The sequence below is a fragment of the Molothrus aeneus genome, chromosome 1, assembly GCF_037042795.1.
Source record: "Molothrus aeneus isolate 106 chromosome 1, BPBGC_Maene_1.0, whole genome shotgun sequence".
Taxonomy (NCBI): domain Eukaryota; kingdom Metazoa; phylum Chordata; class Aves; order Passeriformes; family Icteridae; genus Molothrus; species Molothrus aeneus.
Window position 1 is genome coordinate 44,302,555 of NC_089646.1, and position 26,238 is coordinate 44,328,792.

The window sequence follows — 26,238 nt, forward strand, 5'->3', positions numbered from 1 at the left end:
TTCTCTCCATATCTGCCTCCCTCCCCTCCAAACATCCCCAGAATGTTTTCAGGGTCTGATACTGCCTGCCTCCTTTATCTTTCCTGAACAAGGGAGAAAAATCCCCCGTGGGTGGAGAACAGGAGACCCTAAAGCCTCTTGTCTCCTCTGATATGCAGCACGTGCCGATGGCGCGGGAAGGAAGGGAGGGAGCACTGCCAGGGGGAAACGTTTGCTGTGCTCCTTGGGTAAAGGCAGCAAGCCTGGAGCTTAGTGAATCAGCAGCTTTCATCTGAAGAGGGGCTTGCACAATGTCCCTAATTGGATTTCTCCGAAGAACTGCAGGTCCTAGACCATCACCTGGAAGGGGAAGGTGGTAACAAATGTGGACAGACACGGTGTGGTGTTGCCTAAAGGAAAGGGAAGCTACTGGGTTGGAGACGGTATCAGCACCGGCCTTGTGTGGCTGCTGTGATGTGATGGGGCCCACATCAGTGACAGCATCTCAGGCACAGCAGGAGATCCTATTAAAAACAGGAGGAAACTGCCAGTCTTCCTAAAACAGCACAACCTCCTGTGTGACAATTTACCCAACCCCAGAGGGATGCCAACATCCCTGGGGGGCATCTACATGCCCACCTCGCTCCCCCATCCCTCACCCTCACTGAGGTTGTGCCATCCATCTTTAGGCTCACCCTGCTGACTCCACTGTCTCTATGGGGTGTCTGAAGTGGATGCTGGGGGCACTGGCAGGTGGTCCCTTGGGAGCTCCTGGTCAGGAAGTAGGAGCCTGCATTAGGGCTATGCCAGGGAGCAAACAACTGACAGCTAATTAAACATGGCTTTGGGCTGTGGTCACTACACCTTTGAGAAGAGGATTAAAGGAGAAATGTATTGGCGTGCTCTCAGTTAGAAAAAAAGTGATTAAAGTCTCCATGTCTGTCCCACCATATGTGGAGGTGGAGATGTTCTTTCAATGGAGGCCTGTTACAATGTGTGATGGGCTCTCACTAAGCAAGAAAATGCAGATACCAAGAAATGATGACTGGGAATTCCCCTGCAGTTCCTTGGATGTCCATATTTTGCACCTGCTGGAGTTGCTGTTGATTTCAAAGGAAGCAAAGAGACAAATTGGGTTTCTGTGTGTATAAGAGGGTATATTCACTGGTGACAGCTTTGTCAGAAACCAAACAGAGTCTTCACACTAGGAGTAGATTATCTGATCCGTCTTTTATTTTCTTGTTCCCTTTATTATGACAGTTAATTTTTCTAAGTAATTTTGTTCTTTCCCTTTCACAGTTCCACTTCAGATCCTTGATCCAGCCTAGTACTTTCTCTCTGACCTCACAGTCTGTTGCCATGGAAATTCAGCTTGGTAACTTCAGTGATGGATTAGGCAGAAGACAGAAGATAGACTGGATAGGAAACTATTACCAAAAATCCAGAAAATAAAATCTCTTAACATCAACATGGCATTAAGAAGCAGGCATTCTTTATTTGGTGCCAGATGTGCAAGGGGATATTTCCACCAAAATGTTGCCCATGCTGAGCACAGAAAAGGCTCTTGTTTATCTACTATAGTTTACATACATATTCATTGATTTCCCAGAAGAAACATACATATGATAATCATTTCCTCGAAGTCATCAGTGTATTTCCTCCCTCATTAGTGCATGTGTTCTCTCATCCCAGGGGTCTCTCTGGTGGGCTTTGGTGGCCACCGACCTGAAGTTGTAGTTCGCTGCCTGATGAACACAATATTACCTTCCAAATACAGAACTAAAGTGACACAACTGGTCTAGTTCATTACTTTTGGGACCCTTGATCAACAAAATGTATTCTCCCATCCCTCTCCTTGGTTAATGTTTAAACATGATCCTCCTCACTGTGTGGTTTCAGTCTAATGGTTTTGCAAAAAAAAACATTGTCTTTTCCCTACCAGCAAATAGTTCTTCATCTGGCAACAAAATAAACTTTCATTTGCTAAAAGGGCAAGACCATTTTGTAGCTGTGCTACTACCAAGTCTGAGGAAGCTGCTGAAAGCAAAGTCCTGACTCTGGATTTGCTACACAACGCCTGGGATTGAGCTCTTGACCAGCTCATATGCAACTGCACCAGGAAGGTGGTATACCTGGCAGCCCAGTGCTGGAGGAGAGGGTTCAGTCTGTGCCTTTGCCCACTACAGGTGGCTCACATCTCCGTAGCTTGCAGACAGGTGCCAGAATTTCATCAGCATTTCATCAGCCCCTGCTGGGAACCAGGACTACTAGGGCTCCAGTGGTCTATATGGCTACAAATCTTTGATTAATCAAGCTGAAGCACACAAGGCTCCCCGAAATACTTGCTTTTCAGTGGAAGGCCATGTAGAAATCCTCAATAAAAAGATCTCTAGTTGGAAGGCAAGGCCAAACATCCATTTAATGTTTTGTCTTATTGCACCTCATTTTTGCTGTAGAAAGTTGTGAAGGTTAGGCTTGCCCCCATGGGTTTGTGTGATGATTTCAGTGGGTTTCCAAGAGGGAGGGTGAGCAGTGCTGCTGCCTCCATGCAGTGCTGCAGATGTTGCTGAGGGTGCATGGACAGGGCCAGATGTGCAGCACTTTGCTGATCAGCTCCTGAGAACCCCACAGCTTCCAGGGCACTCACTGCCTGACATTTTGGGACAATCTGAGCCTTGCAGCGCATGCCCAGAGCCCTGTGTTGATGTCACCATGCTGGATGTGGGCCAAGCATCCAAAGGGCAGTGAGTTGGTTAACATGATTGTCACGTTGCATCCTAGTCTCTCCATATGACAGAGCTTTCCATTCCTATTCATGACTCTGCCACATTTTTCCCTGAGGGCAAATGTGACTTAAGCAAAGTGGCAGAAGGGAAGGAGGCCAGTCAGCATTCATCAGGGAAAAGAGGTATCTGTGATGTAATTTTTGGGATTATAAACATCAGGAACAACTCCCACCACTGCTGGATACAGTCTGTTTGGTCTGATAAATCTTTGAGAACTGGGAGCCCCCAATAAGCAACAGGAGTGCTGGAAAAATATTAACTCAGTGAGCGTCAAGAAGTCTGGGGTTGGCAGGGACTTCTGTGTCCAATCCAGCAAAAAGAAGGGGGAGCTGACATGTCTCAGAGAAGGTGGTACCTCTTCTCTGAGGGACGAGAGTTGCAACAGCTGGAGATTGTGCAGCTGGCTTCAGGCAGTGTTTAACTGCTGGTTTAACATCCAGCCCCACCAAAGGGCAGAGCTGTCCTCACATCGTGGGAGTTATTTGGGTTCCCAGCATGATTTTATGCTCATGCCAAAGATTAGAGCAGTGTAGGGCTTCTGCCATTCTCTGGGGACAGAGTAGGGCACAGGAGCTTGTACAAAATGAGAGTCAAGCTAAAGGTTTTGGCTAAAGCCATTTTAGATTGGTGGAAATCGTCCCTCTGATGGCAGTGGCCCCTGGATCAGGCCTTGAATCTTTGCATCTTGCCTTGAACAAATCTTTCTTAATGTGGGTTTATTTCATCCTAAGAATTTGCCAGCATTCCCAGCCCTGAACCGAACTCTAGAGTCCCCAGCTTGCACTTGCTTCTCCTGGGTTTGTGCAGGCTGAATTTGGTGGAATTGCTTTGAGCTCCTTGGGACAAGGGCTTTCATTTTCTATATGCTGGTAGTGGGATTAAGCTCATGGAAACTTGCTTTTGGCTGCTTTTTCTAATTTCTTGGGCACAGCTTGGCCTCATAAACCAGCAGAACATGGGCAGGCAGAGCATAGGGAAGGAAGAGGACCATGATGCACCCATCCAATTTCTTCTTTATGGCAATGATGGCATGAACAACCAGCAATCCTTTGCTATTGAATTTCCTACTTTAAAGGAGAATGTAGAAACATTGTTCATGCAATGCATTGCTTATGCCATACATTTCCCATCATCAGTGTGAAGCAGAACACAGATTGATATGATCAGTATTTGACCAGAAAAGCTCTAATATTACCAGATGAACCAGAAGAACTTTCAGCTTAGTGGCAGAATCTTTTCTTAATGTATCTATACAATACTTCAAAATATTTGCAATGAATTTATTTCCAGTTGAGTCTAAATCCTCCAGCAAACTCCAAATTTATTACCTCTGTTATGTGCAAAATACCTTCTTTATACCTCATATCAGCTTCCTTTCAAACCAGATGGTACTTAGAGTTTATGGCGTACTACATTATAGTCACTTACCATCATTCATATTGTGTTCTTCCATGGCTCTAAATGTTAAAGGACACCTTTTTGCCCTATTTGAAAGGAGGGGGAGAGCTGAAAACACATGTATTAGCAAAATTGCTGTCATTTATTTCATCACATCAAGGCTGAAATAACCAATCCATTATAAGGGAGGTAATACATCATACATTATCTGCTGCTTGCTATTGCAAGCCACTGGCTCAGCACATACAGACTTATGGATTTGGTACGTGGAAAACTGTAATGAATAGGCAGTTGTGATGAGCAAAATTAATGCTAATATTTACTGCTCTACACAATTGCTATATATCAACAGCTTCCCCCTCCCTTCCTGTTTGCCTCCCTCTGTACATGCAGGCAAATGTTCCAGCTATTTAATTTCCATCTCAGCTATCACTCAGTAGCAAGGTTGTCAGCAGGGGCTCCAACCCTTTAGAGGACAGAAATGGAGCAGAAGCCTCAGGGAGGTTGGTTTGCGACGCCACTGTGACCTCCTCTTTGGCTGCCACTGTGCCTGTGGGTGAAAAGAAGCTCCAGAAAGATGCTGCCTGCAAACTTGTCTCTCCCCAAAATAGTTCAATCAAAATGTTTGGGATCAACTGAAGGATGTCTGGCTATGCAAAGCAACAGTGAAATTTGGCATCAAATGTTTTGAACTACTGTAACAACAATACCTTATAGTGGTGTATATATATTATACTTCTTATTTTTATATCTAGAAAGACATAAAAAGTATACATAATAGATAGATAGATAGATAGATAGATAGATGATAGATAGATAGATAGATAGATAGATAGATAGATAGATAGATAGATAGATAGACAGACAAATAGATCTGTTATTATATACTTACAAAGCCACCTGGTTGCAACAGCCCATAATAAGACCCTGTATTTAAGCCCCTGCTCTGTTGATGGCAGGGTCAGAGTGAGGCATAAGCAGGCTGGATCAGCTGTGTCCTGCCCCACTTTGAGTGGGAAGAGGACAGGACACCGTGGGGACACAACAGGCTCTGTCCTTGTGCTCCCAGGAGCTGTGGACACCCCTTCTGCAGCTTCATAAGAAGCTTTGGCACCTCCTGGAAAGGCAGGAATGAGCAGGGCAGCATGACTAATGTCAAGACTTGGGTGACTTTCCATGTGTTCCCTGATGTCCTTTGCATGCAGCCTTGAGGTTCCTTTTGAAGTAAAGCAGAAACATCCACGTGTCCATGTGACTGGCTCTTCACAGTCACCTGTCTATCGATGCAACAGGGAGTGCTTGAGGCTTGGTGCTTACAGTTTCTGGACTCATTAACTACATGTTCAGGAAGTGGATCCATAAAATTCATTAACCCTGGATGAGGCATCAGTACTCCCTATGGTGCAGACATCAGCCCTGTACTCTTATTTTTTGCAGTATGGACAGCAAGAGCACACTCCATGATTAGTTCTGGCCAGAATACACCTACTCCACATGCACATCCCAGGCAGCTGAGCCTGTGCTAAATCACCTGCCCTTTGGAGAGGCAGGGAGAAACACTGGCTCACCTGACCACTAATGTAACTTGTTTACATGCAGTACAACAAAATCATTGCTGCAATTGCAGTGTACCATTATTTTTGGGGTCTGAAATGTTTTTCTAATCAAATTTTTACTGTTTTCCTCAATGCTGAGTTGCAGATGGTTCGTAACTGCCACTATCCTATTATTTTTAAATAAGAATGCTGTATTCTCACTGAAAGGCTGAGTAGCAAACCTCCTATTAATTTGTCTCTCCACCTTTCAGCATTCCCATGTCACCCACTTTAGCAAGATGGGAGTTTTGTGATGCACCTTGGGGAGCAAATCCCCATAAACATGCAAACACTGTAACCTATTTATTTCTAAAGAGGAACAGCTGCACCATTACACTTGTTTTCTAAAACAACCAGAAGATAATGGGTCCAGATTTGCCCTCAGCTCTGTTTCTGTAACCCCTGTGATTTCAGTGCATTGCAGGTGCCTCATGGATGGGCAGATCTTTCGTTGTCAGAGTACCAGGGTGAGATTGAACCTGACGGGAGGCCTGGTGGCACAGGTAGACTGTGCAGGCTTTTTGTCTTAGAAGCATGAAGCAAAAATGGCGGAGCAAATAGCTGGGTCCTCAAGAAATAGCTGTCTTTTGCCCACAGCGCTTGCCCTTCATCACCATAAAAAACATATTCCAGCATCTAGTGACCCTTTCTTCTGGTGATCAAGATATGGGCATTTGTGTCTCAGTATTTCTGTATTTGCCAGGAGAGCTTGAGAAGTAGCAAAACAAGTCATTCATGGCTCACTAGAGTAGTGAGTGGTTGCAGCTTTTGACAGCGTGACAACTTAGTAAGAAGATGTTTTCACATGGTGGCCCCACGTGATGTCCTCAGCGTCTTCATGCTGTACTAGAGATTCCCTGTCCCAGGGAATGACATGTGAAACAGGGCAGTTACACGGTGTTTCATAACCACTGCCTTTGGCTAAGGATGTGCAGTTAGGCTGGTCAGAAGGTTTTCAAGTGCAAATAATTTTTAGCTAAAAAGGGACTAGAGGTAAACTCGCTGCCTTTTTTTTTGTATTTGTCTGTGTATCTCACATGCAAGAAAACAAGTTGGTTTGTAAGCACCCGATTCAAATTCCTCCTTGAACCCTCCAATATGAGCATTTGTAGCTGTGGGGTTTATTCCAGTGGCTCGGACTTTTAAAAATCTCATTTGATCCTATCAAGCTGCAGAAAGCAAAGGGTACAAGTATTCCTCAGAGAATGACCAGATGATTACAATGTCCCTGCGATGCCTAACATGGAGCAGGCTCCCCATCCTCATCCGTGTCTCGATGTGAAAGGCATAAATACATCAGATTATGCTAAAACCCCTGGGCAGGCTTTCTGACCGTGGTTCTGGCTGTGATCTGGGCTTCAAGGTTCAGCTTGAAAGATGGGGTTGCCAAAGCAGATCCAGCAAGGATCTGGGGGAAGTCTTACACGCGTTCCCGATAGTCATTGTGGCAGGGTTCCTCTCTGTAAGACATAAGGAACAGATTAAAATTTCCCTAAGCAGCCTATGATTATCTGATGCTAAGAGGAAAAATGTCTCTTCTAGGAAAGAAGAAAGCCACAGTCCCACTCAGGAGCATGTGGGCTCCTCCAAAGCTAATTTATGATGGAGGTGTGGGAATTGTAAATTACTTCTGTGGAAACAAAACCACTGTTACTGCATCCAATTGGTTTCTTTTTCCAGGCTCTTCCCCAGTTTTCACTTGTTCCTAATTTTCTCAAGAAAGCTCCTTGAGGGGTAGCAATGTACCTTTCAGGCTTGGCTCAGTCTAAAGGTGAATATTTTGAGAACTCTCAGCAAAAGCAGCCTGGCTGTTTTTATGATATTTGGGCGTGAAGAGAAACCAGCTATTCCTATTTGTTCCGGTTGCAGCTTCTCTGACCTCATAACTCAAGAAGAGCTGACGCTAGGAAATTTGAACCCAGCTTGTTTTATAGACCTCGGTGATGAAGGAGAAAACAGTTCATGTCTGAAGAAAATCAATTCAATATTTCTGGAGTTGGGAGCAATTAGAATTGAAGGCCAAATTTTGTTTTGAAGTACTGCAGCACAGCCCTCCTGAATGCCAGTCCGAGGGCAGAGCTCATCCTGGCACAGTTTGTACATATTGATGAAGAATTTAATTTTTCCTAGAATGTTAAGCAGTGGTTGAAGGGAAGAATGTCAGATTTATTCTGCATGAAAGACTCAGTTCCAGTTCTGATGCCAAACTCTGGGCCAAAGTATAAATAATGTTCATTCAGCAAGAAGTAAATATCTCAGCCATGTCAATGGGAGGTTTGTACAATGATCAGAAAGAGGATTTTGCCAGATACACGCAATTAGCTTTTTCAGATAACATTATTTATTCTGAACATAGTTCTTACATCCAGTATTGCTTGGTAAGAAAATATGCCATTTTCCATTCTTTAGTCTATTCCCTTTTTCCTTCCTCTGTCTTTCTCCCTAATCCCTATCTTGGGGTATCTCCTTTGTTCTTCCTTCTTCTTTTCCTTCCTTAGAGTAATTCTCTAAGGCTGCTATCTGCAGAGGTTTCCCTAATATCTTACCCATTCCAGGGAGCAGTGTAGAGTTAATGCTGGAATTCAAGTGTCCTTTTGAGGCTTTGACTCGACATGTTGGTAGCATGTCAAGTAGAGAGAGACAAACTTTCCATTTTTACAAACCCAGAACACAGGTATGGATAACATCTCATCAAAATATTGAGGGATTGGTCACATAAATCCATTGAGTAAGTTTGAATCAGCCTTTGACTTGGGTTTTTCATTGGGTGAATTTTGTTGTTTCTGTCAAGCTGAGCACTTGTGTGAAATTCTACTTAAAATTCCTCCAGATCTGCACCTTTCATCTTCAAATAAGCTTCTTGACCTAAGAAAAAACATTATAGACTGCAAATCGTTAAAGGGAACAGACATACTAAAACCCCTTAAACCCAAAACATATTTACAAAAAGTGGATTTTTCCAGCTCCTGTCTTTATTGAATTGTCACCTGCTGTATCAGGCAAACTGTAAATTAGCAGCTGTTATGAAATCAAGTCTTCCTACTCCTAAACCATTGAAAGACACCTTCACAAATGACCCAGCCATCCTCTGACATCTCATGACAAAAATCTCTGCTTAGTGTGACAGAGGTGTCCCTCCAGTTGTAGCTGAGGTCAATTTGTCAGCTAGGGCTCTGTTCCACCCAGTTCAAAAGGATTCTACCTCTTGTGGTTTGGAGGCAGAGCACTCCATTCTCACACCTCAGCTGAGTGTCAGTTGTCATGACAAATATTTGGGGATAAGCAAAGGTCGTGTCTTCACTTTGCATTAGGATGCATCCTTTTAAATTGATTTTGTATTCATAGGCTGCATGCCATGTGTACATGGTTGAAGATTTTGCCAAATATAGAGATAATGCCTCCAAATGAGTAATTTTGCTCAGGGACTCTAACAGAGACTGACAAGGAGACTCAAATGCCTGGATTTTTGTCTCCTCTCCTATTGGAGATGATGCTGTGTGGACACTTCAGACCCACCTCAGAATGTTCCATCTGATTCATAGTACTGCCTTCCTTGGGCAGCCTTTGTCGGTAGCTTTTTCTAACTTCCAACAAATGAAAGACCTTGATGTGTATACTGGAAAAGGAGGCAAGACCTAAACTACAAGAAATTGCATTTTTTTCCTGATTTGATTTTTGATAAGAACAGGACCAAAATATAAAAATGAAATATAAATGTGTGTGCTAATTATAACAAACACTGGTATGCCCAGACTTCTTCCCTCACAACTGCTGCTATAACATACATGTGCCTGTGAGTGCACAAGAGGGGCAGAGAGAATCTTCAACATAATCATACACACATCATGAAAAGACATGTAAATAAAAACATCTCACAAGGTGCTGACTAGGAATGGATTTGCATAGCTGCCACCAGCAATTCCTAGTCTGCAAGGTGAGTTTGATCATATTCATGCCCATGAACAAATGAATGTGTCGCCCAGATTTTTTAAGATTTTCTAAGCCTTCTGATGTTTACATTCTTGTAGCAAACTTTCTCACACACTTTCTATAAATAACTTATTGTTTTGCATTCTTTTATGGAAGAAGAAAAGTTTGATATACTGTTGCTTTGTCCAGTGTCATTGGAGAGGTGGCACTTTCACCCTCCAATCCACTGTCTCTTATAGGAAATTATAAATGTTAGAGTCAGAAAATAAACTTCCCTTTTCTTCACCTTGAGAGCAGCAGTGTGTGCGCTCGTGTTGTTTTGTGTCCTATAGTGACATGCATGAATCAATGAATAAATGAATGGGTGAGTAATTTTTTTTAAACAGAGATTACAATTGGTTATTTTGTCCTAACATCTAAAAATACTATTCACTTTCTGCTGTCTGTTTGTGTCCTCCCTTCCCTTTCTTCCCCCTTGCAATCAGCTCATTTGTTTGAGGCTAGCACTGGCTCAGGAGGGAGGTGTAGGGAGAAGCATGCACTGACATGATCCTGTTAATGGACTGTGCCCCCAAGATAAGAGTGGAGCTCTGGAGGGGTCGGTCTGCACTGCTGGCTCTCAGGGTAGTAATGACAGAGTGCTCTTGGCCCTGCAGCTGTCCAGACACAGAGCCAGCCCCTGGATGGCTCCAGCTTGCCAGAGCTCTTTGGGTTTCAGGAGGGCCAGATGTCTCACACAAGCTCAGGGTCAGGTCTGTGCTGCTCTACAGAGCCTACAAGTCTGTTGATATGTGTGTTGCCTGGACCAGGAACTGAAAATGAAGGGTTAGGTGGGACCTGCTCATCCCACAGGTGCTGCTGCTGGGAAAGCCAAATGAGCCACTTCCATTCATCCATCCATGTGGCTGGAGAGCTCTGTTCCACCAGCTCTTTACCTCCACCTCTTGTGAATAATTAACACCCTCTAGAGTTAGATAGCCTTCATGGAATCACATAGGAGAAGTTTTAGCCTGCTTTAGAGGAAGATCTGAATCTTCATTAAAACTTAAAGGATTTTAAAGAATAATTTCTTCTGCAACCTGCTGGTTTCATCCCTGCTAAGCTTTCCCTGTGACTTTGTCCCATGTGGGCTGCAAGGGAGCAAGCAGGAAAGCCCTGATGCAATGTGCAACTGGCACCAGAGCTTGTGATGCCCTCCCTTTCTCATCAGACAGTTGTTTGGGAGCCACAAAGGGAGCAAGATTTAAAATGTTTCCCTTTCAAGCAGCAGTGAAGCACACCAGCTCTCTGCAAAGTGACTCAGCCTGCCCTTGGGCACATCTCTTGTGCTGCCATTCCAGAAAAGATGCAGCAGAGCTCTCCAGCTGCATCCTCTCCCCATCCTCCCCATCCTCCCCATCCCTGTGCTACACTCACATCAAGGTCCATCTCAGGCAGCAAGATAGAGCTGTTCAGATAATTCAGTGCTACGCAGAGAGTCCTCTTATATCAGAAAGGTTTTGTTGAGGGAGGCTGTGCTCCTCCTGTGCCTCCAGAGGTGCTGTATAGATGACTGGCTGGTAAAGAATCAGCTAAAATCTCCTGCTCAGACAAAAGCTTGGTGTCAAATATTTTGCTTTCCAGTAACACCATATAAAAAAATACCTCTTTGGTTTTCAGGAATCATTTTTAAACTAGCTTGTAAGAATGGTTATCATATTCCCCTTTTAATCATGCTCTGCCAAGAGCAGCTGCACCAGAGGTAAAAGGGTGTTTATGTCCAGCTGCTCCCAAGACTCCAGTGAGTGAGCAGAGACAGCATTGCCTCTGTTTCAGTTCAGGGTTGGGCCTTGCATTGCTCCCTCTCCTCCTCTCTTCTGGAAATGTCATCTCTGGACTGACTCCAAACCTGAAATGTTTTAGCCCTGTTAAATAATTATTGTGACAGCTATATGTCTCTTGAAACCATAGGCTTATAAGGGAACCATAATTTTGGTCTGTGCCTTAGGTACATTCTTCCCTTTTACCCTCCTTTCAGTCCTTTCTAAACTATTCCACATACATTTTTAACATGTGCCAAAGATTTCATAGACATAGGAAAAGAGGGAAAGTTTGGAAACAGCACTGGATAAGTTAGGTAATATGATGTAATTTCAGGGAATAAGTCTGGATATTTTTTTCCTCCTGCATGGTATGTGCCACGTAGCTTGGAAGATCAGTTAGTGCCTGGGACACGTGCACGGTAGCTTGATGATTTTTCAAGGAACTTGCTGTAAAAATGGAGTTAGCCAAGCCTGAACCCAGTGCAAAGAGTTACACAGTCTTTGAGTTACTAATTAGTAACTAAACCCAAAGATGAATCTGACTGTAGAAATTAAAAATATGTCAGCAAAAAAGCCTGTAAAGCGCCCAAGGCGTTGCTGATAAATATGGAACATTTGTGTCTTACAAAATGTATTTTTTCATAATTACCAGTATATGGATTTGTACTGTTCAAAGCCCAAACACTGAATGTTCTGTGATGAATGCACAATAAAACAGGACTAATTGGAAGCATTAATTTAGGCAGAGGCAGGAGTTGACATGGAGCTCTGAGTAAGAGATGCTTTCTATTACCATAGCAAGTACGAAGTGGTTGCCTGTAATTTGCAAGTTCAAATCACACCACCTTCACAAACAAATCATTGCAAACTGTTGCTGTGTCATTTTTTCCTCTTTCTGTTTTATTACACGTCTGATAAATATCTTGGACCCAAGGTCATCTTCAGGAAATAGTTGTAATGCAGTAGAAATGTTGCTGTAGGTGCTGCTGTGTTTCTGACAATGTAATTGACAGTGAGTGAGCATGCAGGAGCAGCTCCCAGCAGGGGCGCTTTTGAATAAATATACAATAAAGAAGCACAGAAGAATGGGAGAGTAATAAAGAGCTGTGTTCTGTACATCCCCCCAAAGCCTCTTCTTTGGGCCTCTAAGAGCAGAGGTACATGTCAATTTTGCTGCTCCCCCTGCTTTATCTGCCTGCACCCACCCCAGTCCCAGTTCAATAAAGTGTGACCGTGTGTGACACTTCTGGCACGTGGCTGATGCCACCGACATCAGATGGAAGCAGCTCTTGCTCCAGTGCCTTTCACAAGAAGTCGGATTCTGATTGCATGAAGATACAACCTTAGGCAGGTTTCTGATCATCTTAGGGATTTCTGCCACTGACCTTGGGTCATGCCGGATCACTTGTTTTTAGCCACTATATACAAGTTACTGTTTGTGAGTAATCTTGGGCTGAGCAGCTGTTTTACATGTCTTATTAAAATCTCTCATTTGACTGAAGCATTATTTCCAGCAAAAAATGTAAAGGGGGAAATTAAGCACCCAAGCACCCAGTTTTGAAGAGAACAAAAGATGAACCTTCCCACTCCTTTGACTGCTTCTTGCAATTATTAATTGCCCTTAATCTTCATATTATTTCTAACTCCTAATTTGGTCACTGGTCTTCAACTCCCAGCTGTATTTTACTTCTTCAGGTCCATTTACTGTTTCCTCTGAGAGTCATTTGTATTTTGAATAATCTTCCTAATTGCACAGGAGTTGTCCTGGATTTACAGTACTGCAGCAGAAGCCACCATCAGTCCCAGGGGACTTTTCCTGACAGTGCTCTCTATGGTCCTGGAAATTGGTACCTCAAGCAATCCTTCTGTAATTTATTTCCATTAAGTCCTTTGAACCCGTACTGAACAGGGCTGAAACTCTGCACTTAAAATTATGCCCTCTGTATAATGCTTCTTGATATTCCTTCCTCTTGGTGCCCTGACCTTGGCTAAGGCTATTGCCAGTGCATTCTCTTAGCCACGGTAGTTAATGCTAATGCAAGGACTAATGCTCCCCTGCAGCTGTAAAGCTGATGTGCCACACTTAGTGCTCTGTCTCCAAACAGAATTGCATCCTGATACTGCACTTTACTGTGGGAGTGATTTTGCTGTTCGGGTACAATGACAGCTGAGAATGCTTCAAAAGAGAGAGAGAGGGAAAATGTAATAAGGCAAAATTGTGACAAGACACTTTTGTCAGTATTATCATTGCATTTCATGGGAATGTAACATCTGACTGCCACACAGCTCTTCCAGCATCTGTCTGGTGAGGACTCAGAGTGATGTTTAATTGTAGTTCATTCAAAGTGCTTGAACAGAAAGTTCTTTGTTTGTCAACAGCTCCACTGTGCCCTAGTTTCAAGATTATGTTTTGCATATTAATAAATTAATCCATACCAAGGAAAGCCTGGAAAAGAGCAGTGTAGGCAGTAAAAACATGTTATTATCTATTTCAGAGATGAATTTGTCTTTCCAAACGCACCTCTGGGTATGTTTGCACTTGCACTGTTTCTAAGGAAACAACTCACAGCTGTGTTAGAAGTTTGTTGCCAATGTACCAGCAAATCTCAAGCCCTCTCTGAGGCCCAAGCAGTCACACATATTAAGGGCAGTGCAATGAAGCCAGGTGCTACCACTGAGGTGGGCACTGACATTACCAGAAATCGAATGTCCCTGTTCCATGGCTGGCATTTTTGCATTCACACTAGAAAAAAAAAACAATAGCCTTCAAGAACAGAGAGCTAGGTCACGGGGCAGAGGCACATTTCCCTGCAAAGCACCAGGACAAGCACCTCAGCTCTTGGCTCCTGCAGTGCTATCCCAGTGTGGGACACCCATGTACTATAAAGGCAGAGGTGTCTGAGCACTTGGTGCTCTCGGTAGCCACCCAAGGTCGCTGCACAGCTCTGCACAGCCACCCTACTCTTGGAGGGTGGGGCAGGGGACAGATAGGAGAGCAGCCGCCCTCTATTTTGCCTTCTGATGCCAGCTCGCATCAGCAGTAGCTGAAAAATAAGCACTGTGCTTAGGAACTATGTTATAGCCTGACTGAAATGAAATGAGGCTCCCAGGGTAGTTTCTGGAGGGGGAAGGAGAGAGATAAGATGTCCACGTCATATCACCAACAACATAACTGGTATTAGCTAAACAGAAGTCAAGGATGAATGAGCATTGGGGCTGAGCTAACTTTCACATCAAGAGAAGATCCCTGAAGGGCTGTGTGCTGACAGGGCAACATGGAAAAGCTGGTACACTTAATCTCTTCACAAGGGCTGCTCTGTGAATAATCAGAAGTTGTTAGGGCTGTCAGTCCAATTTCCTTCCAAAATAAAATTAAGTGTGGAGGTGATGACATATCAGAAACGGGTAAAGTAAATTCTTTCCTGAATATTAATAGAGGCAAGTTTAACCAGAAAGGAGAGACAAATAAAATATCTTACCTGTAAAGTACTGTGTGAATAAGGTTGTAGTAGGGGGCCTGCACATTCTGCACATTATTATTGCTGTAATTCCAAACAGTTATTCTGTGTTGATGGTGTCAGGTGCCAGCCCATCATGTGTAAGGCAAGGTGACTAAATCCACTATGAACATTTAAATCATTGAAGGTAAATGATGCTTCAGATATGCAATATATTCCTGTCGAAGGACAAGACCAACACATGTTCAAAATTGCATTCCAAAGCAGCACACACATAGTTGGTAGTGGATCTTCTATTTCTTTTTAATGCAAATGGGGATGTAAAAAGAGGCCATCCACACAGAGAAGTGAAACATTTTACTTTGTTGTGTAACTGCATTCATGCTGAATTGCAAATAAAAATTGCAAAGTGAATGAACTGCAGAGTTGATAGAGTAGATTTTTATAAAGTGAGATCCTTTTCCTAACTTCACATGTATTTCCATTTACATTACTCATCCCCTGACTAATCAAATACTTTATGTCATTGTGTCATCTCACCCTTCTGTTCCTTGTGTATGATATTGAGTATCTCCACCTCTTGAATCGAATTCAGAAGCAATAACACTGAGTGAAATACAAGCAGTGGAGTCCTGCTCTCATTAGCAGAAATTATATCCAGCTCCTGCTGTGACCTTACTTATAAGTACATATGATTTACTACACCAGCTTGAACCATCATTCCTTCCAGACCAATACCCAGGTCCAAAGCATGGCAAAAAATCCATATCTCAATACCTGTGCAATCTTGCAATTCACCTAATGGAGCAAAACCCCCATTCTTCATCTCTGCAGCCAGCAACTGATGGTCTCAAGAAGGGAATTTGATTTTCCCCTTTTATCTTTGTATGTCCTGATGCAACACGTACCTCTGACATTCTGGAGTTCCAGGCATGCACCTCTGTTTTTTTGCTGTGCAGGGGCTTTGCTGACCCCTCCAGCCACAAGCAGAGCTCCTCGGAGAGTAGCTCACAGAGCATCCCTGTGGCTCAGTGTGGATGGACCATGATGAACATCCAGATTATTCTGAAATCAGCTTTAGCTGAAGCCAGGTTCAATTCAAGACTGAAAAGAGGCAATACAAATTTTCGTCCCAGAAGCCAAAGGAAAGCTGTCTCTAGTCTGTAGGAAGGACATGTAGAAATGAAAAGTAAGAGCTCACTTCTTTCCCAAGCAACCTTACATCCACTCCAGAGGCCTTGCTAGCCTGTATAATGCAGCAGATAATAAAATCAGATAATAAAAGCAGCACGTTACAGCCTTTCTGGCTGATTTATGTGCAACCTTACATCCTTGTGCTGTTCTCACAGGAGAAAATCTGGACATGGAAACATTCACTCCCTATTATATCCCAAGTCCATCTTGGGAGTAATTTCCATTTACATCTGACCTTTTGTATCCCCAAACCAGTCCCCAGTCCCCCATACCAGAAATGCTGACTCCCTTGATCCTGACCTGGTTTGCTTTTCACTTGCCCAGATGATAACCTGGGACTATAAATAATTTGCCCAATCCTTCCCTGTCCCCTGCCCATTTACTCACTCTGAGGCAGTGTCCCTTTTCCTTCAACTGGAAATGATCAAAAAATCAGACTAAAGCTTTCCTGCAGGTAAATATAGTAATTACTTTCTAATTGTGTCTTACCTGCTCATATAACAAATCAGTGCAAGCTCCTCATTACCAGCTCTCATTGGAGATCAAGCACAAGGATAACCAGGCACTTGGAAGTAATAATGTGTTTGAAGGGGGGCATAAGTAATAAATCATCCAAATTACTTTCAGTGAGCAGATGAAATGACAGAAATACCTTCAGGGTTTATAGGAGTTAGTCAGCCTGTGCATTACTACAGCCTTCCTCCTGGCTGCAATATCAGGGTTTCTGTACGTGCAGCTGGAGAAATTAAGCACAGCTTTTGCAGGTAGAGGAGAAGAAGGTCTGCACTGTCAAAGCAGAGGATCCACAAGTGGGGTGCTCTGCTCTGCCTCACCAGTTGTCATACAGTGTGCTACAGTATTTGAAATCAGGAGTGAGTGGGAAAGATAAACATTGGATGGAGGATAGATAGACAGGGTCTGTTCCTTTAAATGTTTCCTTAGAAAAGACAAGTTGAAATGACTGTGTTGTAATGAAAGAGTAACTTGAGTCCAGAAAAATCCCTGATTGATAGATAAGTCAGTGTAAATTACTTAGAGCTGGAGATTTAGTCCTGAAGATATTAGGTTTGGAAAAGATATATCATCTGGTGCTGGAATCAAATGCCTTGGACTTGGTTGCCTCCAACAGCAAGTGGAAGGATTTTGAAAGGAGTGCAGCAGGCACAAGAGCTGTGTGATTTTGGAAAAAGGTTTATGCATGAAGAAGTGGCTCCTACTTCCTCATGCTACCCACCACTTTCCAGTTCAGCAGGCACCAGATATCTTGCCTTGCAGGAGCCAGGAGCAGCTGATCTGTAGTGTGCTGTTCCTTGGAGAGGCAGCAGCTCCAGTTTCAGCTGAATTAGTGTTTTCCCACTTACCCTCCAATATGTGAAAGAAAAATGCTTCCTAATGCATCACCATGGAAAAGCTGTCAGGCCCTATTCTAGTCCACTCTTTATGCCAATGTTGTGTTGCTCTATAGAGCTTGTTGTTCACTTGGTGTTCTGTAAAAACTGGTTCGGAATGTCCAAAGCAGTGGGATTTAATCTTCAGGAAAGTATCTACAGGGTCTTCATTTTACCTTTTCAAACATCACTTCTATTTATCCCTTTATGGTTTGCTTTATGATGATGCAGTCTAAATAGGTAGAGAGATATGAGGTGGGATTCCTCTCACTTAGTTTTCATCACCTGAAGCATGGACATCAAGTTAAAACTCATCATCCTCAATGTGACCTCTTTTGCTAATGCAGGAGAGGTGCCTCTCTGAGGTCCTAGTCAGCCTCTGGATGGAGTGAATTGCCTGCCAGAGCCACAGCTACCTTCGACCAAGCATGTAACTTTTACATATGTGTAAAAGTTACACATATAAAAACTCACTGTTTGGGGAGCTTTCAGAAATCCACTTAGGATGGCTTTGCATCCTCCTTTCCCCTTTCTTATCAGTTCTTGGGAAATGGACACCCTGGCTTGAGTTAGCATCAGTGACACCAACTACCTCCTCTCTTTGGCAAGGTCCTATTTTAAGCTTTTCATCTGAGGCCACAGCTATTTGTGTCATTGTCAAAACTCTTCAAAAGGTCCAGTGACATTGATGGTAGGTCTCTTAGAAGCCAAAGGTTCTGCAGTAACATAAATAGGATCAGCAGCACTAAGTGCAGGTGAAAGAAAAGCCAGCTGCACATCCTTTCTGTCTCCCTTGGCAACAGCATCCTGCCAACAAAAACTGCTGCCAAGTCAAGGCTGGAGAGGAAGGGATGTGCATTTCAAAGCTGGGGCTGGACAAGCTTTGTGTGAGGGGGGAGCTGTCAGACCAAGGAATGCTCCTGTGCTTTTAAAAATATTTCTGGTTTGTTCCATGTGTTTTTGGACAAGGGAATGCACAGAGCCCCTGTCCTTATGAAGAGTTTTCATCTGAAATTCCAAACGACAGTCTTTGCAGTTTTGGACTGTATGTTTCCATCCATGACAGCACTCAGGGAAAAAATCTGTGGTGAATTACTACTTACAGATGTGGCAAATCCCCCAGTAAAGGTTAAAATACGTGGCATGGTTCTCTTGTTACGCCAGCTGCAGCTTTGTGCTAAATCATTGTTTCAGCAGCAAGCTCTTAATCAGCCCCGAGTTCTAGAAACTGCTAAACAAGCTGATATTTTTAAGGACTTTTCCTTTTTTATAATGCACTAAATATCTTTATTTAGAAAAACCTTCAGACTGGAAACAGGGCAAAAAGTGAACTGCAAATGGCAGGGAAAAAAGGAGCATCATCACAAAAGCACAGAAATGCAAAGCAGACCTAAGATTATTATTTGTACTCTGTTTTTCCACATCCTTCATGAAATTAGCAAACTTGTGAAGACAGAGTTTGTGTAACTGTGGGTAAAATATGCTTCTGATATATGCACCTGCCTACTCTCCTGATAGGGACTTTTGTCCCCAGAAACCAGCATTGGCATCACTGTCAGAGTCCCCATATCTGTGAGTGCTGCCACAACTCAAACCTATTGTCACAACATCACTTCTTACAGATTTGACCACAGCACCAAAAAAGAAGTCTGGTGGCAGCAGACTTATTTCCAAGGCCTGGAAAAAATTAGGATGTTCTCACCTGGTATGGTAAGAGAGAAGAAAGAACTGGCTTTTCTTTCTAGGAAAGTAGTAGGAATTTATTTTGTGAGGAGCCCATGTAACAAACTGCTTGGGCTGTTGCAGCACCCTTGGGTGCCAGAGGAACTCTGAGTCAAAAACCCTCAAGAAGCCCCCAACTTGTTGCTCTCTTAACATTTTCCTGTGCCTTTTGAGGGATTGGTATTTTGCTGCCCTGGACACTTTTTTGTGCTCTCCAGGCAGTGTGTTTTTCCAGACAGCCAGCTGTGCCAAAGAGACAGACAGAAACTAAAAAAAAAAAAAAAATAGAAGAAATGGAAGAAGGGAAGCAGAATTATGACTTCAGTAATCACAGGATCTGTGAAATTCTTTATGGTTACCAGTTGAAATTGCCCATTCACCACTGAGGAGTGAAGAAATAAAATACAGAGTGAGCATTTTGATGCCAGGGAAGGAGAAGGAGAGAGAGTGATCACTATTTCATTCCCTGTATTTTCCTCTGACAGGAATATTAATATCATTAGAGATAATTGAATAAGTGGAAAGTCTGGTGGAGGTGCAGAAGCAGGAGGCAGATCTGTAAAATCTATCCACACACAAAAAGCTAAGTAAGCACTGCTCTGGAGGGAGGGCACTCTGCCTTGGAATAGGGACTGAACAGCCTCACAAGGGCATGCAGCTGGGGTGCTTGTTGCTGTTTTGTTCCCAGAAAACAAGAACTGCCAGCAATCCTCTGGCATCTGAATAGGCTCGTGTCAGACAAACTGTATCTGGACTTGATGGGAAACCAAGCTGGAATACCAAGCAGCCCTTCGATGTGCTGGCAGAGAGGGGGACTGGCTCAGTAAGTAATCTTGCCTTGCAGTTGCAGAGGTACTCCATAAAGGAGTGAGCCCTCTCGCTGCACAGCCCTGCAAGACACGCCTGCCTGGGCTGTCTCTGTCCTCATTCCTTCAAACCAGTTCCAACAATAACAGCAACTCCTGCGTGCAACTGCCTCATTAGAGAGATGTATTTTTCCTTTTTCCACTGAGAGATGAAGCTTCCAAATCCTTGTGATGTGAGCAGGTGAGGATGTCTGCTGACAAGTCCAAATGATATTTTCAGGTAAGTGCTTACCTTGAATGAGCAGCTAGAGTCAGGCTCTTTCTTTTTATTACCCTCCTCTCAGTAATTACTGTTGCCCTGATTGTCAGTAAGCCTTTCCACAAGCTTGAACAGCTCCAATATCTGTATGTATTTTGCTGAGTAGGGGATCTAAATAATTTCTAAAGCATCTATCCCTGTAGTATCTGTGAGTCTCTAGTGCAGTGTTAGAATGAATTGGGAACTGCTTGCTCTGTGACTACACAACACTGTTCTTTTTGTAGCACCTATTGTTTAACTCTCTGGAGGGCCAGAAATTAATTTTGATTCACAGGTTCACTCTCTCAAAGTCTGTGGTGTAAGTGCATTTTAAAGCAGTAATAGTGGTCTGCAATGTTTTTGTAGCTTTAAAGGACCGTGACTTCTTGCCACATGAAAACCATAACTGCTGTTACTGTTGTTGCACAGGGAGTGTCAGCAAGAGCTGCTTAATTTGTGTTTGTACATGTGATTTCCAGAGCTTCTGCTGATGCTGTTTAATGTTACTGTAAATAGAGCTGTTACTCTGTGTGTCTCATTCCCTGCGTTTTACCAAATGCTTGTGTGCTGAATTTCAGGTTGATCACTCATCTAATACCAGGGAAAACAGATAATAACTTGTAAGTTAATATCTGGGATTTCTGGCATGACAGATAGACTTTCAGAGAAGAGAAATTTTCTATGTAGAGTAACCTACTTTTTTTTCCCCTCAGTTCTGCAACCAATCACAGAGATTAAATTTGCTTAACTCTTTGTTTGTACAAAGGCTGCTTTATTTTGAGTGAAAATCATATTGCTTAGACAGACCACAAAGAAATTACCGTAACAAAAGTAATAATACACACTTTGTACACAGTTTCCACCTATTAAAGATTCATATTGCTCCCTGTAATATTTTAGGTTTATTGAGGGACACATGAGAAGTTATTAATGTCGAGAAGAAAGCTTTTGTTGCAAAAAAGCTTTTGTTGTTGTTGTTGTTTGAAGAGGTTGTGCACAATCTTCTCTCGCTGTTACTAAGTCAAGACAGGAGCACAGAGAAGCTTCAGCTTCCATCACTGTGGCCATGTGCACCCAAGCCCTGGGTCTGTAGATAATGGGTCCTTTGTAGGACAGCTCCTGTTGCTTTCCTTGCCCACGGCAGTCTGAAATAATGAGTCCAGCAGTAGGTCCCTGCACAAAAAGCTCTTCCTGACTTCCTAGAGCAAAAATGTTTGCCAAGTACTGCTCAGGCTGGCTCTGTTTGTCTTGCTGCAAGGTCCGAGGTAGCAGAGGCCAGAAGGGGTCAAACACCAGACTGAACTCGTTGTGCATTTTCATTTGCTGTAGAAAATGGAAATGGGCAGCTCAAAAGTTTCCACTGTATCTCTGGCAATTAGGACTTGATCCAAAGCTCGCTAAAGTCATTGGGAACCTTTCCACAGGCTTTAGAACAGGAGTTACATAAGTTTGTGTTGTTTAAAGGGGGTGCCCCAGGGAGGCTGAACGCATGAGCTGACTCGACAGCCACATGCCTGCTCTGCCATGTCATGCAGAAAGGCTGTTCTCAAAGTGCCCGTGAAGGGTCCCGTGCAGCACCAGGCAGTGTTATCTCCTGAGTGAAAAAACCTTCTAATGCTATCCTGGGCCAGGACACTGGATCTTCGTGGAGCCTCCCAAAATCCAGAGATAAAACAAAGAACATAAGCTGCTGAGGCCTGAATTGCTTATTTTTTCTGTTAAGAAGGGTCACAGTTCTGTCGCTTGTGTGCAAATAAAAGGGTCACAAGGAAGTTTCCAAGTGGTAGAACCCTGAGGATTTCATAGTCTAGGAAGGCGAAGTACTCCTAACCCCAGACTTTTCTGAGACTCATTGAAGATGTAAACCATAGTCTTTTAAAACATTTCTGTAAAGGAATTCCTTCATTTCCTTCACATACACAACTATACACACCATTTCCAGGCTCCTTATGTGAGTGTACAGTGGGAAGAAGCACTGCAGGGAGATCCTGTTGAGATTTGAACCATTGCACTGTGTTGTCAGGAGGTTTTTATAGCTAAATGCACATCCACACCCTCTGTGTACCTTCTGCTGTCACTCTGCCGCATTTCATCCTTGAGTTAATTCATTTTGTACCTAATATGCCCTTCCTGGTGCATTGTGCACTATGCAAGACCACAGTTCACACCACAGAGATGTCAGGTCAATCAGCCTTCTTATTAGGGTTGAATAGATTTAATGTAGCCATAAAATTCGGTTCCAAAAGCATGAATTTGACACGTAGCATTTAAAACACAAGCCAATTTGGTCTGTTCTGACCCTGAGCTCCTGTACCTTAGAAACAGCCCCTTATGAAAAAAGTTAATGGTGTGAGCTGACCTTTGAAAATATTATTATTTACTATAATGTGCTTGCATCAGTCTGTATTACTGCTGTGCCAGCAGATCATAAGGACTGCCAGTCCTTACTCCAAAGGGCTCGTGCTCTAAGTAAAATCAGCTCCAAAAGCCTTAGGCAGCCAAAATGAAGGCAAAGACTGAAGAACTTCACTTTGAACATTTGCTATCTCTCCTGGAGTATCAAAGTTTGGCAAGGAGAACTTGATAGCAGCCAGAAGGTTTCCTTTCACTGGTAGTAGAATTGAAGGTAAGCTGAGGCACCAGGGGACAACTGGCATTGTACCCACCATGGTGCTTCACTTAGTACAGGTGCATTTGTGAAGCACAGACAGAGGGAAGAAAAGGAAAGAATGTCACAGGTTCTGGAAAAGTCCATTTCTGGGACAAATGCCTCCTGTGCCTGAGTACAGAAATTTAGAATATCATTTTCCCAGGCTTAAGCCAAAGTTGCCAATAAGGGCAGTCCAGTATCAGGGAATTCAGTAAGAACCCCACTTTGTAAGACTTTGCCTGTCCTTAATGATAGAAAAGTAAGCGGGAGCTCTAGGCAATCAAGTGACTGCAAATCCAGACAGAGCATGCTTGGGTGATGATGCAGAGCATCTAAAAATACCATTTCCAGCTTTACTTTTGCTTTCCAGCAAATTAATTCTACTTAGCAGGGCCAACAAAACCCACTGTGAAGTCCTTATCATCAGCTGTTCCTCTCTAAATATACAGCACTGGCTATTTTTACAATTATCTGCTAAGCTGAATATTTTTCCAGAAGTTAGGGGCACAGATTAGCTCTGGTGGTTACTGAAGGAATTACTGTGGGCCATCCAACCAGCAGAAAAAAATGTCCTAAACAGTTGTAGCTTATTGGGTCACAGTGGCTCTGCAGAGGCTTTTAAAGCAAGAGTGGCAGATGAGTAAAACCTGACTGCCGCAACCTGGGATGGCCAAAAGCCATGGGAGTTATTGTTTATTGTCAGATAAATTACTATGTAGTATTTCCTATAAATATTTATTCATACTTTACAAGCCACCTAAAGGTACGAGCTAAATGCATCTGGTTTCCCATGCTGATGTGCGGTGACCTGCTACCACAACAGACTGCCCCAGAGAGACAATAAATGTTTATAGGGGCAAGCCTCAGATTTATCAGTATTTCAAGAAGTGGAGATGGGTATTAGGCGGGTTTTCAGCAAAAGATCAGGGTTTCTAACCCCAGGGCACGATATGTAGAAGAGCTGACAAGTTCTTTATTCTTTCAGGAATATCCTGGACAAAAACATTGATCCAATGGTGATGGGGTTTTTGTGTATGTGAGGTGTGAGAGAAGGTAGTTACACAAAGAACATCCAAAAGTTTTAATAGGCATTACTATCATTATAATCTAGTATCTCATAATATCTGCGAACGTACTTTATCTTGTTTGCTCAGAACAGCAGGCCCAAAGTTTCCTGCACCATTATCTCCACACACCAAATCCAAAATAAATCGTCATCCTTTCCTCTTTGAATTTGTTCTGTGGCAGCAACTTGTCTTGGCATGAAATATTAGCCATATGGACACTAGAATATCTGCTTTGACCTTGACCTCAGAATAAGCACTGCCAAATATGTGAGGATAACTCCTGCCTTTTATTTCCAAGAGTGATGCTCCATGGGTACAGCCCGATCTGCTCTCCTGGTTGCATCTCAGTGTAGAGAATTCATGCGTTTTAATTTGAATAGGTGATCTGCAAAGAGCATATTGTCTGTGGCTGGCTAGGAACTGGGAAGCAGTATCCCAGATGATGGTTTATTTGGCAGAGATATTTATTCCAGAAATTTAAAAAAAAAAAGAGAGCTAATTTTAGCATCAGGCAGTGGAAAGTGTACTACTTGTAATTGGCTCTCACCATGTTATGCAGTCAGTGTTTTCATCTTCTGGATACTCTTCCAAGTAACAGGAGTCTGCTGGTGGCAAGATGAGCTGAATTTTTTTGGTTGCAGAGCTCTGCGCTTCTCTGGTTCAGAAAAGATGGGTAATGATCACAGTAGAACATTTAGCTGGGTAAGAGGAACAGATACTGCTCCTTTGGTGAGTTTTTGCTACATATATTGCAATGATCATGCATGGGTGGGAATGATATTTAGGATTCAGAATAAACTCATTTCATCGCATCTGCATTTGCCCAACATGAAACAGAATCAAGGCCAGCAGACACCTAATCAGAGATCTTCTTTCATTTTCCTAAGTCCCTGTCTTCCTTTGTCCCATAACAGACATTCCCAAGGACTGTAGAACTAAATGGCATAACAACACTCATGGAGAAAGCTGGCCAACTAGGAAGGGTAGAGCAGGGGGCAGGAAGGCACTCCACAGTCCTGGCTGGAAGTTGATCATCACCCAGTTTGGAGTCCTGCAGTTTTGACAAACTCATCTCCCTGATTTGTTAAGACCATGACAATATTTTTCACCTCGACGCTGCTGGTTGAAATCCACTAGCACAGTGCTAATGGTGCCATCTGATGATGCTCAGTGGACTGTGCAAAATGGATTTATTCCATGTGCTTCCTGGTAGGCAGAGATCCACATTACACTCGACAGCTTCAACATATGGAAATGGTGACATGTGATTGATGTGGTCCCTGCAGGTCACGCTAACTCAGGGTGCAATAGCCCTGCATCCTGGGGAGGCTTATGCTACTGCAGCTGCCCACCTCCATTATCTGAAATAGGAATAAATTAAAGAATTGATGTTCCCAGCGGTGTGGATCTGGCACCTTGTGAAATTATATGCAGCACTGAGGGAGGTGGGAGGCAAAATTCACACAATTCAACCCCACAGCCCATATGAGCATAGAACAGGTTACAACCAAGTTTGGTTATGGGTGCGAAGGGCAGTTGTGTTAGATCACAATAATCACAATGTTTTTTAAAATGTCCGGGATAGCTGTGTTTTCTTGTTAATCTTTGACATTTGGAGTGACTAGATTTTCCAAAGTCACTAAGTAAAGCACAGCATGTATAACCCAGGTAGCCCTCTCATCAGACATCCCTTCTTGACCTAATTTTCAGCAAGACCTAAGCAGCTGCTCTTTCAAAAAACAGATTGCTTAATGGCAGCCAAGACTGGAGGCAGCCAAATTTAGGATTTTGCGGCCAAAGGAGTGAGCAGACCAAGGTTTCCCATAATGATATGGACATTCATCTGGACACCTCCTGGCTGCGATGAAAATGAGGACATCTGTTGTTTCTGCCCGTGAAATGTAGGATGCTTTTTAGCTTCTCCAGGGAAATCACCTGCCTATGGCATTTTAAAGCTTCACATGAATCAGTACTGCAAGGTCCTCTCTTTCTTTGCCACAGAAATTCCCTGTAATCTTGCTCATTGCCCTCATGACTGCAGGGTTACCACAGCTCCTGCAGATTTCTCTTCCTACTTTTGCAGAGAACCAGACAAAGTTGGATGTTACCTCTTCTGTCCTTCTGCAGAACATGGAAGGTATTCCTTCCTGCCAGACACACAAGCC

The 26,238-nt window shown here is 43.2% G+C and overlaps 1 protein-coding gene across 6 annotated transcripts in view; it reads left to right on the top strand.

Annotated features, from left to right (window-relative positions):
• The window catches only part of TMEM108 (transmembrane protein 108), a 162,282-nt gene that overhangs the window by 124,162 nt on the left and 11,882 nt on the right, over positions 1-26,238 (top strand). The window contains exon 1 of one of the 6 annotated variants that reach the window (XM_066571802.1): positions 20,101-20,338. The exons of 4 other annotated variants lie outside the window; for them this stretch is intronic. In XM_066571802.1, coding sequence (XP_066427899.1) covers positions 20,326-20,338 — 13 coding nt within the window. In that variant the 5' untranslated portion in view covers positions 20,101-20,325. Of the gene's footprint in view, positions 1-20,100; positions 20,339-25,822; positions 26,211-26,238 lie in introns of those variants that run through there. One more of the 6 variants, XM_066571808.1, reaches the window with a different exon arrangement.